The sequence below is a fragment of the Calidris pugnax genome, unplaced genomic scaffold (genome assembly GCF_001431845.1).
Source record: "Calidris pugnax isolate Ruff unplaced genomic scaffold, ASM143184v1 scaffold144, whole genome shotgun sequence".
Taxonomy (NCBI): Eukaryota; Metazoa; Chordata; class Aves; order Charadriiformes; family Scolopacidae; genus Calidris; species Calidris pugnax.
In genome coordinates, this window is record NW_015090911.1 from 3,413,426 (window position 1) to 3,433,036 (window position 19,611).

The 19,611-nt window shown below is 39.0% G+C and overlaps 1 protein-coding gene across 2 annotated transcripts in view; it reads left to right on the forward strand.

The window, feature by feature from the left end:
• Positions 1-331: 331 nt before the first annotated feature.
• The window catches only part of PIK3C3 (phosphatidylinositol 3-kinase catalytic subunit type 3), a 68,938-nt gene continuing 49,658 nt past the window's right edge, over positions 332-19,611 (forward strand). The window contains exons 1-11 of one of the 2 annotated variants that reach the window (XM_014949404.1): positions 332-535; positions 2,259-2,447; positions 2,931-3,074; positions 4,997-5,126; positions 7,846-7,932; positions 10,078-10,173; positions 16,238-16,309; positions 16,743-16,832; positions 17,409-17,513; positions 18,012-18,104; positions 18,765-18,950. In XM_014949404.1, the coding sequence (XP_014804890.1) occupies positions 468-535; positions 2,259-2,447; positions 2,931-3,074; positions 4,997-5,126; positions 7,846-7,932; positions 10,078-10,173; positions 16,238-16,309; positions 16,743-16,832; positions 17,409-17,513; positions 18,012-18,104; positions 18,765-18,950 (1,260 nt within the window). In that variant the 5' untranslated portion in view covers positions 332-467. The remainder of the gene's footprint in view (positions 536-2,258; positions 2,448-2,930; positions 3,075-4,996; positions 5,127-7,845; positions 7,933-10,077; positions 10,174-16,237; positions 16,310-16,742; positions 16,833-17,408; positions 17,514-18,011; positions 18,105-18,764; positions 18,951-19,611) is intronic. The other variant, XM_014949405.1, reaches the window with a different exon arrangement.

Below are 19,611 nucleotides of genomic sequence, written 5' to 3' on the forward strand. Positions count from 1 at the left end.
TGAAATAGACCTTTCAGGTGTATCACCATGGGGGCTGCTGCCGCTATGGCACACCCTCCCTGCCTTCAGGTGGCACCGGCAGCCATCTCGCACCCGGCCGGGCTAACCTCCATCTTGCCATGTCTCTTATGGAAGCGGCCATCTTGCGTGCCGTACAGACGGGGGCAGCCATGACGGTGGGAGAGAGCGACACGGGCGCCACCATCTTGGGTCCGCCCACCTCGGCTGACTCAGGCTGGCGGCCATTTTGGTAAAGGGCCGCTACAGTGTGAGGCGGTGTCCTCCCCCCCACACTCCTCTCTCCCTTAAGCGAGATGGCGGCGGCGCATGCTCAGAGCGCAGCGGGGCCCAGGCGGCGGGCGGGCGGGCCGGCCGACCGACCGGCGCTTATGCCCGCGGGCTGTTGTGGTGGAGGGCTCAGGCGCCGCTGAGGCGGCGGACGGGGGCCGGCAGGAGTAGCAGCAACCATGGGGGAGACCGAGAAGCTTTATTATGTTTATAGCTGCGACCTGGACATCAACGTGCAGCTGAAGATGTGAGTGAGGGGGAAGGCGGTGTGGGGGGGGAGGATTGGGATTCGGGTTCGGGGCGTGCCCCTGCTTCCCACTGCTGTGTGGGAAGCGGCCCGGTCCCCTGCGGCTTGGGCCGGTCCGTTCCCCGGAGCTGGAGTGGGTCCCGAGGCCTGGTTTCCCCGGGGGAGCCCGGTTGTGCCGTGGCCAGCACCGGGAGCGGCTGGATGCCGGCGCCGCCGCTTCTCTCGGGGCTGCCGGGCGGGCGGGCGGAGGCGGCGCGGCTGCGTCCCTGTCAGCGCCGGGCGGGACGGGCCGGGAGCCGCGGCGGCGGCAGGGCCAGGGTGGCAGACTCGCTCTAAACCTCTTACAGACCTTCCTAGCTGTCGGTCCTGTAGCGCAGGGCGGTGCTTTGAGGCGAAAACTGGCTGTCAGTTCAGCGCTAATGTCTCTGGTAACCCCTCACCCGCTGGTGCCAACCCTCAGCCTTAGGGGAGGGCAGTGAACTGGCGGCACTCTCTTTCCTACTTGTTTGCATGTTCCCCAGAAGAAAGGCAGTTGCTCTGAGTCGGGTTCTTTATTGTAGGTGTTGAGACATGTAAGTATGTTCCTAACTGGGTGTATGCAAGCACTCCTGATGAAGCTGCTGTTACCATACGCTGATGTACTTCCTAGTTAATTTTTTTATTATTATTATTATTATTGAGGTTTTTCTGCATCACTGCACTAGTATGCTCACATTTATGTAAGAGGAACGTGGCTGGCTCTAAACTGTAGTATACCCCATCTTGCTAGTTCAAAGCATCTTGCACTTTTTGGGAAACTTAACTTGGGAAAGCATGTTTGGAGGTTGTTTAACTTCTGAATGGAAAATGAGACCTTAAGCCTGGTGCCTGTGTCCTCTTCAAGAATTCATTCTGCTTAACAAAAGTATAACTAAGATTTTTTTGTGCATCAGAGTGTATATGGGCCTGGAATGTGCTGTGCTACTTTCTTGCAAGAAACTTATTTATTCACTCTTTTTTGTGGTACTGACAGATTCTTTATTTGCTGGAAGTTTGATCTTACATCACCACCACAATTGCTTTTTTGTTTTCATATATGCATGCACGGTCAGATATTTAATGTGCTGATTGTTTTCATCCTGATGTAGCTGAGGCCTGAGAAATTTCATCAATCTACTAGCCTTCTGCAAATTGTTGCCGTGCTTTAATCAAGTTTGATTTGAACAGCCTGCAAGTTGATGACTGGCATCCAAATCCAGTCATATGTTTCGCGTTTCATACAGCTTAAAAATAAGGCTTTTATCGTTTCCCACCCACCCCACCCCCTGCCCCCAGTAGTATTTGTTTTTTAATAATAGCAGCATATATCATCTCACTGTTGTCCTGCTTAGGGTACCTCATTTGATGCTGCCTGAGAATCTACAGGTTGTACTCAAAGAAGTTATCTCCATTGAAAAGACAAGTAATTCTTCCCTTCTCTGCTCCTCCAGCCCCTCACCTCTAAATCAGTATAGTAGTAAATTCTGTGTTTCTTCATTACTTCATCAAATCACATATCCTGAGTTCCTCTACAACATTTGGATTTCACTACCAACCAATAATGCAGCGTGAGGATAGCCTCAGTACTGGGTAATCCACGTATGTGGTGTAGAAACAGAGGTTTTGCTGTGGATAAAGTAAATTTTGGTTTATTTATTTTTTTCTCCCCCCTTCCCTTTTTTGTGTTCTTTTTCCCTCCCCACAGAGGAAGTCTGGAAGGAAAGAGAGAACAGAAGAGTTACAAAGCTCTCTTAGAAGATCCAATGCTGAAGTTCTCAGGACTGTATCAGGAAACTTGCTCTGACTTGTATGTAACTTGTCAGGTGTTTGCAGAAGGGAAGCCTCTTGCTCTTCCTGTTAGAACTTCCTACAAAGCTTTTAGCACTAGGTGGAAGTAAGTGACTGCCTTTTATTTACTGGGGCATCAAGTTATGTAAATAAATCTGTATGTGTTTTTTTGGGGTGTAAGAAAGAGTTGTTTTCTGTTGTCTTTTTCAAATAACTTGTGTTTCTTCAAGCCTCTGTATGTTTATTAAGTGCTACTCTGACAGCACAAAACCAACATTTTTGTGTAATGGGTGAATAATAGAAAAGTTACTTGTAAATTTGGGCAAGGCTTACTGCTTAATTAAATTCTGGACTAGCACGTTTTCATACTGTTTACTGGACAGAGGTAAAGAGATCGTGAGTATTTTTCCTTAGGTCTCCAGCCTTTTAATCATGACCAGGACAAGTATTTGAATAGTTAAAGCCCACAGGAAAATGGTCTACCTGCCCTTAGAAATTCATATTCTAAGGAGAGAATGAGTTGTATAAACTAGTACAGAGTAACTTGAATTCTAAAGCTTTATGACTAATAAAAGGTGTCTCTCTGCAGCTGGAATGAATGGCTGAAGCTGCCTGTGAAGTATCCAGACTTGCCTCGCAATGCACAGGTGGCTCTGACCATCTGGGATGTGTATGGACCTGGTAAAGCGGTTCCTGTGGGAGGGACAACAGTCTCGCTCTTTGGGAAATATGGGTATACTGTTTTTTCTTCTGTGGTACAGATTTGAAGCTAACCTGTGAATAGTAAGGTAGCCGTGGTGAGGAGAGTTTTGGTTTTTTTTTTATTTAATCTTTTTTTGAACCAGGTTAACAGTTCCGTGCTTGAAAAATCAGATTCTTAGGTGACTTACTCTGTTTCTTCCTGAGTGTAACTTGATACATACTACAGTGTTGTAAAAAAAAAAAAAATATAAAAAAAATCTCATGTATAACACCAAAACATAGGTGCTTTTTTAATTAGATCTGTAAGTTTGGATTTTAAAGTAGCAAATGCTGAAATCACTTGATATTTATACTTTTGTAATGCATGGATGCCAGTACTGATTATTCAACGCAGTTAATTTAATTGGCTTGCAATTGGGCTGTTAATGCAGTATTATTTATAATGAATAAAGTGTAACTCAGTAAATCAGGAGTCTTAAAAATTAATAGTCTGTGATCCAGTAGAGGGTGGGTTTGATAAATTTGTGTGTGATAAATGGCTGGATACTTGTGTGCTTGGCTGGGTTAGGTTCAGTTCTATGTAACTGGCTTTAATCAAGTTGCTGACTACTGGGAGTTTAAGCGAGTCCGTATCATTGAACATCTAGCATTGGGTGTGATGGAGGAGTAAAGACAAGTGAGGATGAAGAAAAGACTATGGGAACAGTGTTCTAGTGTGTATGTAGCTTTGGAAAATGTGGAGCAATAGCCTTCCTGGTTTTTTGTCTTGGCTGTGGATGAGAAGTAATAAGGCTAATCTGAAGTTCAGGAAAAGTTTAGTTGAGGACTAGGAAAGCTGTCCTAGGGATGCTTGAATGGAGAAAATGACTGTAGAGACTCTGTCATCGAAGGTACTGCTTTGACATTGAAATTGTCTTAAGGCAGAAAATTGAACTGGGTCAAGGACTGTGCCCCAAAGACTGCTGGTAGTTTTTAAAGGATTAGAACATAGTTCCTGGAAAAAGACAATTTATAAATGGGATTTACTTATTTTTCCAGCATGTGGGGCCAGAGGAAGTAAATGGACAGAAAGCAAGAAATAATTCTGAAATTATTTGTAGATTACATTTGCTTGTAAATGGAAAGCCTTGTAGTAGTATTCCACAAAATGATGTGTAAATTCAAGGTCAGATGGTCCTTCTAGTCGGTGTTTTTCATTTTTAATGGCTGACTTTTTAAAGCGTTCCTTCCAGTTGTATATACCTGAAGTTTAATTGGAGTGAAGCGATCAGTTCTTGTTGGTAAAAGTGATGCAGTTATTTCTTGGAGCATCCTTTGTAAGTGGATTAGTACAAATATGCAAGAGAAGCAGGGTTTTAGAGAAATGCAAAGTTCTGTTCACTGCAGTGTCAATTACTAATTCAATTTCAAGCATAGATGGAGAAAATGGTGTGTTGAGGGTTGTGGGTCTAGTTTTTTTGTGGTTTTTTTTTCTTTGGCAGCTCAGAAGACTGTTTTTTTATCAGTTGACCTTCAAATTAAACAGGTAGTTTTTTAGTTGAATTCTTTTTGAGACTGGCAGTCCTAAAGCCAGTATTATAATTTGCATGTCAAGAGGAATACTTTCTGCTTCATTACAAATAATAAAACTATGAAGGTCAAGTTCTGTCCTCAGTTTGCGTTTGTTCCACCCCACTGACTTCGGGAATTACCCATTTTTCTTCCACTTGTGAGATAAGTTATCTCAGACTCACTCATTTTCTTCTAAACTCTGTGTGCCAAGAAAAATGAAGGCTGTGGCAGGCATGAGGTGCAAGGTACTTCTGCAGTTCAGTTAAAGTAGGCACGGCAGTGCAAGTTTGTAGGTTTGGCAAAGGAAGCTACATCATTTTCTTGTAGCTGCTGCTATACTTTGATTCCTGACAGCTGTATTACTTTGAATTTACTGAAGCGACTCTGCGTTTCTCCCTACAGTATGTTTCGTCAAGGAATGCACGATCTGAAAGTCTGGCCCAACGTAGAAGCTGACGGCTCGGAGCCCACCAGAACTCCGGGGAGAACCAGCAGTACCGTCTCCGAAGATCAAATGAGCCGCCTGGCAAAGGTAATGGAACAGCAAGTAACCTTTAAGATGTGTGTGGAAAGCTTGCACTTCCACTGGAGTGAAACAAAGACAGGCTTCAATGGAGACAGGCCTCTCACGGGGTTTTCTCATGAGACAGCTATCTTTTGTTTGTTTAGGTATTTCACAGGATTTGTACACAAGAGTGATACTCATTTGCTTCTGAAGTATTTTTTAAAAGGGGACATACGAGTACCTTTTAATACACATAACATTCTTTTGTAAAAACTTAACATCCTAATTCTTTGTGAAGAATGAAAACATGAACTTGCCTTGAAGCTGAAATTCTATCAGGTTCAGTTAACAGCAGTTCCTAACAGTAACTTGTGAGGACACTCTTTTGGTAAATTCTTTCTTTCAGTAAATCCTTTACATGTAACACTGTGTGGTGTAGTGTTCAGGTGTGTATGAGGTACCTCTGTGTTAGAACGGATTTTAGTAGAACTGCAAAAGTTAGCCATTTTCATTCATTTAAGTTCACAAATGTGTGTGTATATTAGTATTTTCTTCTCCCAGCTTGATGGCCCAGTATATTTTTGCCATCAAAACTACTTCTGGAATTGATCAGTAAATGTTAGTTCTTGAACTGTTTGACTAGCTGACTTCCCTCATTCTTCAGCAAAGCTTACCCCAAATGGCTCAACTCACTTACTTGGTGTACTTTCTTCTTAATCTTGGTCTCGTAGTTTTCATAGGTCCAGTGCTCTAAAAATGTCCGTTTTCTCATCTAGGGATTTATCACAGCAATAAACTTAACTTTCATTTAGAGTCTGCGTTTTATTAGCCTAGTTCACCTTGACTTTAAAATGAAAAACTCATTAAAGCTTTCTGCCAGTGGTGGTGCCCCTTTTCTTGATCATGGTAGAATAAATCCCTTCTAGAGTAAGGAAACTGTGTAGATGGGCACTAAATATCAAGGTTTGTTTAGTTGGTCAGATGGTTATGTGATGTAGGTCTCTGAGAAAGGGCTTTGGAGTCTAAGCCTTCCTTTTCGTGTTTGTTCCATTACACAAACGAGACCATACCCTAAAAGTGTCCAGCGTTTTTTTTCTTCCCTTCACTCCCTCTTCTCCCTATCTCAAGAATACAAATAATGTAGAACATCCTGGTGTCAAAATACGTGGGTCTGTTCTAGCCTATTTTTTTGGCATACGGGAAATGAGGCTCAAAGCCTCTGAGGAAGAGAAGGGAATTCTCCTTTCACATCCCAATTGAGAGTTCTAGTTAGTGGCTAGTAAAACCTGATAACATCACTGCCACCATCTTCTGTTACGAAAGCTTGTTTTGGGAGATAGTAGTTTCTGAAAGATGAGAATGTTTTCACTGATACTTTGTGTTAATTTATAAAAACATTTTACCATCAGATCTTAGCGAAGTGAATAGGGTTTCTGGGTAGTGTGTCTATGAGAGCTTTCATTTGCACAGCTGTTTACACAGCAGATGAGGTTCTTGTGATTTATCATTCCTAAATAGCCATTGTTTGAATACAAACAGCTTCAGTTTTTCTATGACTTACTCATCAGTTGCTGAATGCCTTCTGATGCTACTCTATATGAGGGTATACATATAGGTAAGAGGAGAAGGACTAGTTAAATACAAGATGAATTTGTGTGGGCTTAGTTATTCTTGGTTTTGTTTTTTTTCTGTTTGTTTATTGGACAGACTTGCCATTTATAAGTTTTGGGCTATTGATTGATGTCTGATACCACAGGCCAAATTAGAGTCCTCTAGGTAATTCTGAGAATAGCTTGCTGAAGGACCTTTTCTCTATCTGAAAGTTAGCTTTTTATGTTCTTGACATGCTTCTGAGTTTGTGTATATGGATGTAGGTGGTATTTATTATTGTAGGGAATTTGTATAAAAGCAGTGACTGGAGGAGTTGCCGCCTCCTACCTGAAATAATTGATAGTATGGCAAGCCTCTCATTTCAATGTTGAGGTGCCATGTGGTTATGCTCTTACAAAACACATGAATGTTGTTTATGAAATTGCTACTGATGAAAAAGCCATAGCTTTGCATCCTTTGGTCTTCTACTGAGTTTTTCATGAACTGTTTTGTGTCAAAGCATCTGAAAGTACAGGTAGTACGACTCCTGTCTTACTTCTCTTCTACTGTTAGGTAGACCTTTAAACAACTTGACTTCCTTGCTGTTTTTACAGCTGTATATAGATGTAGGTATGAAACTTGAACTGTTTTAGATGACTAAAAAGCAAGGGAGAGCAAGCTCTCTATGACTTGCTGTAAGTCTTCAGCTGACCTTTTGTGATGTATAAATCTTAATCTGAAAACCTTTTTAGGTAAGACTAACAAGGGCAGAAATACTCAATTTGGATAGTTTTTGAAATATCTTCTTTTTGTTTGGCTTGGTAAGTTTTACTGTATGACATGTAGTAGCACAAAAAATAAAGTATCTTTGTTCTGTGGCTTTCCTTAAAAAATAGGGTCTTGTTTTTAATGTGTTAAAGGTGCAAAGGTGATGTGCTTGGAACATGGTGCTATGATTGGTGTTTTAGTAGAATTGTTTTTATGGCATTGCTTAGCTGTTTACAAGAATCTACTGTGTGTGTACCGTACAAGTATTTATTCCAATTCTTTTATTTTTTTCCCCTGATTTCATGGTAGTATCTCTGTTAAATTATAACTTTGATATTTTTTTTCTTGCTCCGAGTAATTTAAATGTTATCATTGTTTTTTCATGCAGCTCACCAAGTCTCATCGGCAAGGTCACATGGTGAAAGTGGACTGGCTGGACAGACTGACCTTTAGAGAAATAGAAATGATCAATGAGGTAGGTCATCGTACATCGGATTTGTAAATTTTTTTTTTTTTTTTTTTATCTTACTAATATGGAACCTTTGCTTGCTTAGGAGACTAACTTTAAACACTTGTCCTATTGTTCTTCAACAACCAGTATATATGATAAAAGGAAAAGTAGTTTTTTAAGCTTCCAAAGTTGATTTTACTTTGGCAGTATTGAAAATCTTAGAATCATAGAATGGCTTGGGTTGGAAGGGACCTCTAAAGGTCATCTAGTCCAATGCCCCCTGCAATAAGCAGGGACATCTTCAACTGTATCTGGTGGCTGAGAGCCCCGTCCAATCTGATCTAGAATGTTTCCAGGAATGGGGCATCTACCACCTCTCTGGGCAACCTGTGCCAGTGTTTCCCCACGCTCATTGTAAGAAATTTCTTCCTTACATGTAGTCATAGTCTCCTCTCTTTTAGTTTAAGACCATTATCCCTGTCCTGTTACAACAGATCTACTGAAAAATCATTCTTATAAGGCTCTTTTAAGTACTGAACAGCTGCAGTAAGGTCTTGCTGGAACCTTCTCTTTTCCAGGCTGAGTAACTCCAGCTCTCTCAGCCTGTCTTCACAGAAGAGGTGCTCCAGCCCTTTGATATTTTTTTTTTTTTTTTTTAATGGCCCTCCTCTGGACCTGCTCCACCAGGTCCATGTTTTCTTATGTTGGGCACCCCAGAGCTGGAGGCAGTACTCCAGGTGGGGTTTCACCAGAGCAGAGGGGCAGAATCACCTCCCTTGACCTGCTGGCCACGCTGCTTTTGATGCACCCTAGGATGCGGTTGAGTTTCTGGAGTGTGAGTGCACATTACCACCTTGTGTCCAGCTTACCATTCGCCAGAATAGGCAGCTGTTTTACAAGTTTTCAGCTTCAAGTGAAACTGATCATGGAAATTAGAATTTATTAATAATTTGAAATAGCCTAGAACAAATACTGTTATGTATTGCTAACTTAACTTTAGGTTTGAGTTTGTGATGGGAAGCATTATGGACATACAGGCTGTTCCTTGGTTTTACAACTGTTCAGCTTTATTGGTTTTGATTTTGAGTGCTGAAGAAAAACACTTGGCAAGATTTGAATGAATATTTAAAAAAAAATAATCGGGTAGTTAAATACCTGAAGGACATGTTAACCCTCATTAAGCAAAATCGCCCCCAACCTGTTACCAGATTATACTCATCCGGCACAACAAAACTGTTTTTTTCCACTTTGTGGTTTGAGATTTTTTTTTCTTCTTTATAGTTATATCTCTGGGAATCAGATTCTTTTTGAACTTCTGTTTGAATTGTATTTTTATAAATCCTTACAAATATTTTTTTTTAATAGTCAGCCTATCCTTTTTTTTCTCTTCCCTTTATGTAAAAATACAGAAAACTACAAATTCCTGATTCTTAAAGCTGTGCCTTAAATTCAGAACTTTTCCTCTGCTGGATAGTTAATCCACTATTAATGCATGAAATAAACTTGAGGTGCTTGTTATTAGAGAGGTTGCTTATTTTTTGCATTAAATGAGTTCGTGGTGGTGGTTATGTATAACTTCTTTCTTGTTTCCCGCATGGATTTTGAAATTCTAAGCACTTTTTCTAGGGAAAGCATTTCAAAAATGCATACATGAGCAAATCTTCCTCTGAAAGTGAATGAGTTACAAATCTAATCTTGTAGTCCAAGTTTAATTTGTCTCTTCCATGGTTCTAGCTAAAATTGTGTTGTTTTTTTTTTTTTTTTTTTTTCACGTCTTCTGGCTTTTGACTTGACATGCATAATTGTGTTTAATAATTTAAAAAAAACACCAAACACAGAAAAGCTCATCTGTCAGCTGGTTATTCTTCATTGCCTTTTTGCAGATCTTTAGTCCGTGATTGCAAGTGACTGATGAGAACAATGTGACTCTTACCTGTTACATATGGATGTTTATTATTAATTGGGAATGTAAGGAAATAAGAATGTCAGCAAGAAGGTGTTATGGTCTCAAGTAGTCCTGTGAAATGATTAACTGAATAATTGCTACAACAACTGATAATCTAATTAATCAGTTACAGCAAAAGGAAGTAGGGTAATTGCTGTTCTGAGAAAGTTGGTGATTGATGCACTTCAATATATGATACACATCTGTGGTGCTTCTCTTCTCAGAGGGAAAAACGAAGTTCTAATTTTATGTACCTGATGATTGAATTCCGCTGTGTCAAGTGTGATGATAAAGAATATGGAATAGTTTACTACGAAAAGGTATGTGCCTTTAAAAAGCAACATGCACCTAAAATGGATAGGTTCTCCTGCTGAGATGAAATATTCTGCTGCAGGATAGCAGCAGACAGCTGTCAGTGGAAACTGTTTATGTACATACAAATCAAATAGTACAGAAGCAACAAGATTGCAGAAGTCAATCATTCATGTAATACAGTTCAAGATTACAGAATTTAATAAGTGTGTGATTAAAAACTTTTTGATTTATGGTTCCTTCAGTCATCTAGCAGTATTTTCAGAGTAGCTGTATGTAAAAATTATGTCTTATATCAGGAAGAACTGTACCTGTATTGATCGGTAACTTTATAAAAGATCAGTTATTAAAACTTTGCACAGGAGTTCTGCTGGTGAACATTTTCTCTAAAATAAGCAAATGCAAAAGTTTAGTCTTTAATGCTGCAAATACTTTGGAAGTCAGTTAAGTAAAAGACTCTGGTTTAGAATGTCTTGCATGTTTTCTTTCTGTTTACAAAACAGGTCTCTAAAGTAGTGCCCTTGGTGGTTTTTATGAGTTCACATTTAATAGAACGAGGGATTAACTGTGAGTTTAACAGACAGCAGTGTGGCTTTGGAAGGCATTATCAGTACTTTTATGGACCTCTGCATTGTGGAAAGACCCACTGGAATAGAAAAAGCAGTGTAGCTATAATCTGGTCTCAAGTTGTCAGTAATTGCCTCTTAAAATTTTCAGCGTGTGCAGATTCATAAGAAGTCAGAAAGTTACTAAATAACGCAGCTTTGTGAGAGACTAACAAAGCATAAGAGACTGGAGTCTTGCTCAGATCAGAGGTACTAACTTCATGCAGCATCTGTTCTGAGAATTTTTAAAAAATCTGTAATTCTGTAGGTATTTCCTTGTATGTGACACCATTACCAGTTGATCTGGGCAGAGGACCTGTGATCTACCTTAAGATTCTGGAAGGTAGTAAAAAATACAGTAATAAATTGCAAAAAGCAGGATTCCACAAAAAATTCTGTCAAGGCATGAATCAGAATCTGCCTCAGCTGTATGCTGTCTTGGAAGTTAAAGCTTGTGAATGTTTGAAAAAAGGATTTTAAATGCTGTTATCTAACCCCTTGAATTAGAGTGTTATTGAATATCTGAAGTTATTAACAACAGTAGTCATAGAACTTACTTTAACAGAGATGCCACTCTAGGAACCTCTTGTTTTTCAAATTGCTGTAGATGTAACAAAAGTGGCTTGTAGATGTAACAAAAGTGGCTCAGATTTCTAAGTGATTTTCTAAGCCTTTTGGAGGAGCTGTGTCTTGGTTTAACCCCAGCCAGCAACTAAGCACCACGCATCTGCTTACTCCCACCCAAAAGGATGGGGGAGAAACAAATCCAAAACATAGCCCTATACCAGCTCCTGTGAGGAAGATTGACTGTAGCCCAACCAAAATCAGCAGAACATGATACAAAAGTAATGTATGTCCATGCTCTATTCACATATAGTGGTGGCTACATATTGATAGCTGCTTTGGTAATGCTTCTGGAAGAAATAGTGCCAGTTAGAACTGCTGTCTCCTCCCACAGTCTGAGGCAAATATTTGGGGTGTGTTCTGTGGGTTTTTTATGTGTGTGTTTGGGGTTTGATTTTTTTCTTTTTTTTTTGCAGGAGGGGGAGAAAGGGGGAATCTCCCAGGGTGGCATATAGTGGTTTGGGGTTTGTGGAGTTTTTTGGGATGTGGGTTGCTTTGAGGTTTTTCTAGGTTTGGGGGCTTTTTTTTTTGTGAATTTTGGTAATTTTGTGAAACTGCCTAAGGCAGATGTCTAGGTTAGTTCTTAAGCATTTCTTTTTGTGAACTGTAGTTGACAATGGGACTGTTCCCCACTTTTCTAAGTCTTCTCCTGGAACTAGCGATTGTAGAGAGACTTCACTTAAAGTTAAAAAAACCTCCCTTTTGTTACAAATCAGAATGAAACCTACAACGTGTCAGATTCCTCCATGAAACAAAATAAAGTTATTTACTTCAGTAGAAATCAAGGAAAAAAATTTCTGGAGAGCATCGTGGAATATGATCAAAAACACTAAAACATTTTAATAATCATTAGCTTTTAACATTAGAAAGTGCTGTGCTTTTCACAGGTGCAAACTGATGAGCGTGGCTACCATGTGGCTTTGTGTTCTTTTGGCTCCTCTATTTTTATAGTTAAATGTGACATTCCTGAAAGCCATTTCTCTCCCTCACCTCCAGAAACCTACCATTATAGATGAATTATTGCTGCTTTACGGACACATTTTTCTGTCATCATTACGGTTTTACAGATGTACAAGATGAGGGGAAAAAAGACTCAGACTCCAAGCATGCATCTATCTCTTTTAGCAGTTGTTCCTGAAACACGTTAAAAGTGCATGGAACAAAATAACTATGCATTGGCTGCTCTTGCATAAATAAGTAATTGGATGTGTAATAGTACATATTAAAGCTCTAACTAACTGCAGTTTGAGGGCTTTGTTGTTATGAAGTAGCTTTTCAACAAGTTCTTGACCCTTTTCTGGCAGCAGTAGGAGACAGTACATAAATTAGTGCCTGTCTTCTCAGTTTTGTCATGCTTCCAATTACAGTGTACAGTATACATATCTGGCATCACCAGCCCGGTATATTGAGTCTAATGAAAGTAGGTTTTGTTGTCACCTGCCTGTGACCGATAGTCCAAGTGGAGATTACTTGTCACAGTTTTGTTGATAAATTTGTTTTCAAATGTTTACGAAAAACTAGCTGGTTAAACAGTGGCTGATAGAATTTGAGATTCTTTGACTCAACATTCAATTACAATGAAGTGAAGGTGCAGTGTCTCTCCCCATGTTCTCTGTTAACTTAATTTTAATACAGCTTTCAAGACATGAAGGATAACAGTCTGCTAGTAACGAGGGCATTGCTTCTGATTCTCCATGTAGGCAAAAATTCCATGTGCAAAAAAATTTCCAACCGCAAATAACACTAGCGTTTATCAGTAAAGTGTTTCTGTGCAGGTTTGAAGTGAAAGCTTTGTTTCAATAAGTAAATAGATTGCACTGCTGCATCCAGTTTTTATAAAAAAAACAGTGTCTCATTATCTGAATCTTTTTCATGGCTTGAGAGAGAAAAAATGTCTACAGCATTGTGTGTCCGTTTAAGTTGGAGGATATTGGGTGTTTCTAAAACCTCCATGACACGAACCAAAGCTTGCTACGTGGGGATGATCAGGAGGGATGCTTCAAAAGCACCCACTTGACCAAATTCAAATATTCATTTAGCGTTCACCCTCAGGCATTGGTATGGTTGAGTAAGTTTGTATGCTCAGGGTCACAGTGACCCATGGGATGCTCTCCAAATATGAGACAGTTATGGCTGTGTGTTAATCTAATTGGAAGGCATTTTAAACAACTGATGTCCTTCACAGGCAACCTAATGTGCATTGAGGATTTCACAAAATAGTGTGTTCTGAAAATGGTGTTAACTCCTGACACAGTTACTTGTCCACGAACGCTTGGCAGAACTTGGCTTCATAACACACTTTGGCTGAAGCTCAAGGCTTTATTGTAAAACACAGTGGAACACTGGGAACAGTTTTCCTATTGCTTGAGCCGAATAACTAGAGCTTTTCAACTTGGCTCTTCATAACAAAACTGCATTTAAGGAGAGGTTTTTAAGGAACAGTCATTAGAATATTTCTTTCGACAGGTTACAAAAAGAAACATCAGCTATGAGTTTAGAAATCATTCTTTTAATACTACCCCTGAAAAAAATATCCAATATTGGGTTTAAAGAATGTTATAAACATTTTGACACTGGTTATTGGAAGGTATTGTGCATTTTTTATTTTATTTTTGTAAGTAAGCGAATTTTGGGCTTTTGTCATTGTTGTCCTAGTAGGTTTTGCGTTGGTAATAGCTGTCATGGGCTTTTGATTGTGGGGCAGACACTCCACTTTTACCAACCTAAACGCTTTGTCAGACCCTTTCATTTTTAAAGCTGTTTTATCTGAATGTTTTTACTGAGAGAAAGATGCTAAGAGTATGGGAGTTATTACTACTTATCCCTAAAGAATCCACATGGGATATGGATGTTACAAATGCCTTGGTAGGAGTTTGAACATTTGTTAGTTGCTAGTGAATCCACTCCTATATCGAGTTTTTCCTACAGTGCTTTTATGTGAAGGGTCTAAAGGGAGTGGAAACTTGTTTGTCACTGGGGCATTGTAATCCTTTGCTGTCAAACAGGTCAAGTCGGATTGCAGCCTTGTTATGGTTTTGATTAGGGACATAACCAATTAGTAGATAGAAATTTGTCTGTCATCTCTTGTGGTGAGATATGTTTATTTTTGGAAGGATTTTCTGTCCAGAACAACTTCGTTGGGTTTAGGTTTTTTTTTTTTCTTTTTATGTAATTTGACTTTGTAAAACATGATATGAAAGTTCTGTCTGAAGATGGCAAAGGTTTTAGTCATTTGGGTGCTAATCTGCCAGTGTGGCTCCTACTCGGTTCAGTGTACAGTTATGTTGACACAGCAGTAGTTTGTTATAATATGAATACCATAGATTTAAAGTTATTTCCATACAAATAGGTTAAAGCTATGTTCATTATTTAGGCAGTATGGTTTTGAAACAGAGAAACTTTAACAAAATGTCCTCTTTCTCCTGCTGATGTTCTGGAACCATTGTCAGCCACAGCCAGACTGCATGTATATTTCGTTTTAACTAGGAAGGAGGCGTGTGTAGTTACTGTCATTATTTTGACTGTAAAAATTGCTACTTCAGAAAGGCATAGGACACTAATAAATGTAATAGAAGTGTCTTCCTGAACATGCATTTTAATAAGAGATCTTTTACTATAGTCAGCAACTCAAAACTTATGTAGCTGGAAAAAAATGTTTTTCCTGAAAGGTTAATGGCAATTTTAACTCCTGTGTCTTTGTGACAAATGATTCTTTCCTTCCCTTTGATACAAGCCCCTTCATTTCAAGTTACATCTGAAAAGCCTAAAAGCAAAGCCATTCCAAGAGACCTATGTGATTGGAAAACCAGGAAGGGAGGGGGAAGCAGGGGCAGAAGCAAACCTGAGCAAGTTATCTCAAAACTTACATTATTGAGTGAAATGTTGATATGTCAAAAAAACTTTATTCTGAGCTGAAATTATAAATATGATATAATAAAATAAACTCTGTAATAAATGAGAACAAACTACATATAGATCGCACATAATATTATAGCATACCACCTATTACGCTGGAGTTTTCTTGTTTTTTTTTTTCTAGTTTACTGGCTTTTAAATGAAATCTCTTCTTCCATAGATAGTGTCAGTTAATGCTGACACTACCTTACCTTAGAAGCATAACTTCTAAGGTAAAAAAAATAATCAAACCCAAACTGCTAGCTGTGACTGGAAAAGGGAAACAGTTGCTGTTTTTTGTCATGTAGTGGCAGGCCTTGTATTTTTTCTTTCTGCTTGGTTCAACAGGAGACTTTTAGCTTCTCCCTTCCCTTATTTATGCAGCAGGAGGTTGGACTCCACTAAGGAAAACTGACAGGCTCCTGTTGTACTGCTGCAGAGCAGCACAGGATGAACTTCTGGAAGAGACTGTCATGCACTATGTGGAACCCATGATAGATAATGACATGTGCATCTTCCTAAATCAGTCTGTGTTGAACTATTGGGAGAGTTATTTTCTGCAACATGGTTGTTATTTCTAGGAAATGGTCTGTTTTGGGTGAAAGTGTGGACTCTGATTTGTCCTTCCAGAGGACAAATGTTAACAATAATGGCAAATTACCTGTGTAAAACTACCTGTGTAGCAGTGCGGTAGTGAGATGCCAAGCTGCGTCTCCTCAGATGAACTTTCATTTGGCTTGCCACCATGTTTATCATCTGGCAAAAGCTAACAAGAAAAATATATAATTTCTTATTGTGTGTTTTCCCCTTTATAACTATCAGAAGTCAGCAAAATGTAGTTGCATCATTGTTGCACTGTAGTATGATTCATAATTCATTAATATGAAATGTTGGGGTTTTTTCCTAACTCTTGAGATACTTAACAAGCCTTTAATCTTTTGTCATTCAGGACGGTGATGAGTCATCTCCAATTTCAACAAGTTCTGAAATTGTTAAGATTCCAGATCCCCAGATGTCTATGGTAAGCATGCTCCATGCAATGCAATCTGTATTATCATATTTTTGCTGAAGTTTTAATAAATGGAGGTGAAAGCTTGTATATATTACTGCCTTCAGTATTTTGAAGTTCCAGTGGAAAGATGAATTTTACCAGTTGAGAAATATATCAGTGGGTTTGACTTTTTTGTAATTCTTTTTTCCCCCTACTGCTTCTAGAATAAAATACAAGAATTGATTTAATGCTTATGTTCATCTCCTCCTTTCCATACCTAACGTGCTTGCTTCTGAGGTGTAGGAAAGCAGAGAAGGGGGATTGTTGGCAAAAGAGATCAGAGGGTGGGAATATAAGGTAAGAGGGAGCTGAAAAGAATAAAGGAAGGTGCAGTAACTCTTGGTCACTTAATCTGTTAAAATATTTTCTCCCTACACTCTCTTGTATGTTGTCTTTCATGTAGACAGTGCCTAAGTACAGTTCTAGAAAAGATTTCCATTATGTTGGATGCCAATTCAGTGGGACTGGTATTGGCAGCTTTGGGAACCTTAATGTAAGTGGGCTTCTACTGGCAACACTGTTTGAGCACTGTGTAATCTAACACTGCAAGAGCAAGTCTGACAATGCTGAAAACTGCCTTGGCTGCTGAGATCTCATTGACACTGTGGCTCCTACTGTGGCTCCTACTGTTGCTAACATGGTATTAACAGTGGGAAAACTTTTTGAGAAGTTTTTCTTGCATTCAGAGCTTTATACTGCAAATGTCCTAAAAGTGTTTACAAAGCGGCTAGCACGTTTGAGTGCTGTCTAAATCACAGATGTGTTGACTCGCTTGCATTTTGCAACAATTCACCAAAAGGCAAGACAGGGTTTGTAAATTGTGTGCAGTAAAAAAAAACAAAACAAAACATAAAACAAACCTCAAAATCCCCAACAACCCTCCACATGTTATTGAAGGAGTTTCTTCTAAAACAACAACAAACAAATGTAAAATCCAGAAGACCTTGTAGTTCTAGATGTGAATTTTAGTTGTCATGCATTATTCAAGACACCGGTGAGTCTTTGCTAGGTGGTTTCATTTCTCTGGAGCTTAAATATTTATAAATACTGACTTACCCTCTGTGTTTAGGAGAACCTAGTAGAAAGCAAACATCACAAGCTTGCTCGAAGCTTAAGAAGTGGACCTTCTGATCATGATCTGAAGCCTAATGCAGCTACACGAGATCAGCTTAATGTAAGTCAGTCATGGGATGGCTAGATTCTTTTTTATTAGGTAAATTGATACTAATATATGGTGACAATTTAAGGAAAAAAACACTTTATTTAAACTGATATTAACTGTAAATGAAGAAATGTCATTGTTTCTTACAAATGCTTAGTTAGGTGGGTCCAACTCAGAAAGGAGGAGAAGGTACTCGCACTTTTTTTTGTAAAACAGTTTTGGGGCATTAAGAATATTGTGCACGCATCATGTAGATGCTAAAGATAGTCTTCAGGTAACTGTGTACATTTGCCTGCACTGCCAGGCAAATGACGTAACTGAGGAGCATCATCATGATAACATGAGAACTTTTGTGTTGTTGGAAAGTTTTGGGTTTTTTTGTTTGTTTATTTGTTTTTTTCCCCTAGCTATTTCTACTTGTTGTCTGTGTTGTGCTCTGTGTACTCTGTGAACTTCTGGATTATGCCTGTTCATGTTTTTAACCTCACTTTCTGACTACATATCTAATAGATCATAGTGAGTTATCCACCAACGAAGCAACTAACCTATGAGGAACAAGATCTAGTTTGGAAATTCAGATACTACCTTACTAATCAGGAGAAGGTAAGTTGAATGATTTGAGAGGACCCATTAATGCAAGAGATGCTTCATCTGGCGCTCATTCTGCAATGTTCTGTCCTTGAAGAGAGACAGAGCTTCAGTGTCTTAGAAGCTGGTCAAGATTATTTTCACTTTTTCTACAATGTTACTCCTTTAAAAATTGGTGACTGTAATTTTTCCTCTTAAATCACGTGAACTGACTCACTACAGCAGTCTTTCTAGAAACACTTACTGTTGGTTTACAATACCAATGTTGCCAATTTCATCTTCAGCAAAGAAAAATTATTAAAGAAGAGCTTCTTTATCCCCTTTAGACAGAGGTTAGCATTACCAGAATAAGCAATAGCACACTAAGAGCCCAAAATAAATTAAATAACGAAACAATTTCCCAGCAGTGGGTATTTTTTATGTAGTGGTAATTGTGGTAGAGCAGTAACCATTAACTTTACATTTTACTCAGGAGATAACCCAGCTATAGTTTTTTAGGACATATTAAAACAATCCAATATCATATTGTCAATTACATCAATAAGGTTCCTCAGGCGTGTGCTTATGTAAATATAGTCTGAATCTAGTTCTACCTTGATGTGAAACATTAATTTCTGAAGTAATCTGTTTAGCGTGGCTTTTCACTGATGAATTGTCCAATCTCTTTCTACTTAGGCCTTGACAAAATTCTTAAAATGTGTCAACTGGGACCTACCACAAGAGGCAAAGCAAGCACTGGAGCTGTTGGGCAAGTGGAAGCCCATGGATGTGGAAGACTCTCTAGAACTTCTGTCATCTCACTTCACCAACCCAACCGTCCGGCGCTACGCTGTCGCCAGGCTTCAGCAGGCTGATGATGAGGTATTCGCTGGTCTGTGGGTACATGTGGAAGTCAGCTGCTCTCAGGATTTTCTTTTAAATGTTTCCTACTTTCTACGGCATTTTAGTGAATAATAGCGGTGGAAAACTAAAAGTTTTTGCATTATTAAGTGGCGCTCTCTGATAATTGTGTTAGTGTGAAGCCAGTGATAGCTGGTTTTGTCAAACAAGGTGAAGTAACCATATGTTCTGCCCAGAAACCAGTGATAAATTTTGGATGTTAACTTGCATAGAAGGGCTCTGAACTTAAATAGTCTGCTAAAAGATTTCCAGCAAATTAGCCAGTAAATTGAAGCAGTATATCATCATACCCTTTTGCTAAAGAAAGTGAGTAGAAAAGCATCTGTGGAAATAAGGTGTATTCTAATTGTATACTGATTAGAATATGATAAGCTATGATTTCTGAGTAGACCCCACTTACTAGATGCTAATATATTAAATTTTAATTATTTATATATTTTATTTTCTTATGACACTTAAAAAAAACTTGGAATATATTATCATAAATCTTGAATCCTTGGCAATCAATAGAGTTTAAAATGGGGAGCATAAATAGATCAGATTTCTGCAAGCCCACTTAAATAGCCAAGGTCATACTGCTTTGACTTCAAAATCATACCTTTTATGAAACATTTGAAGGCAA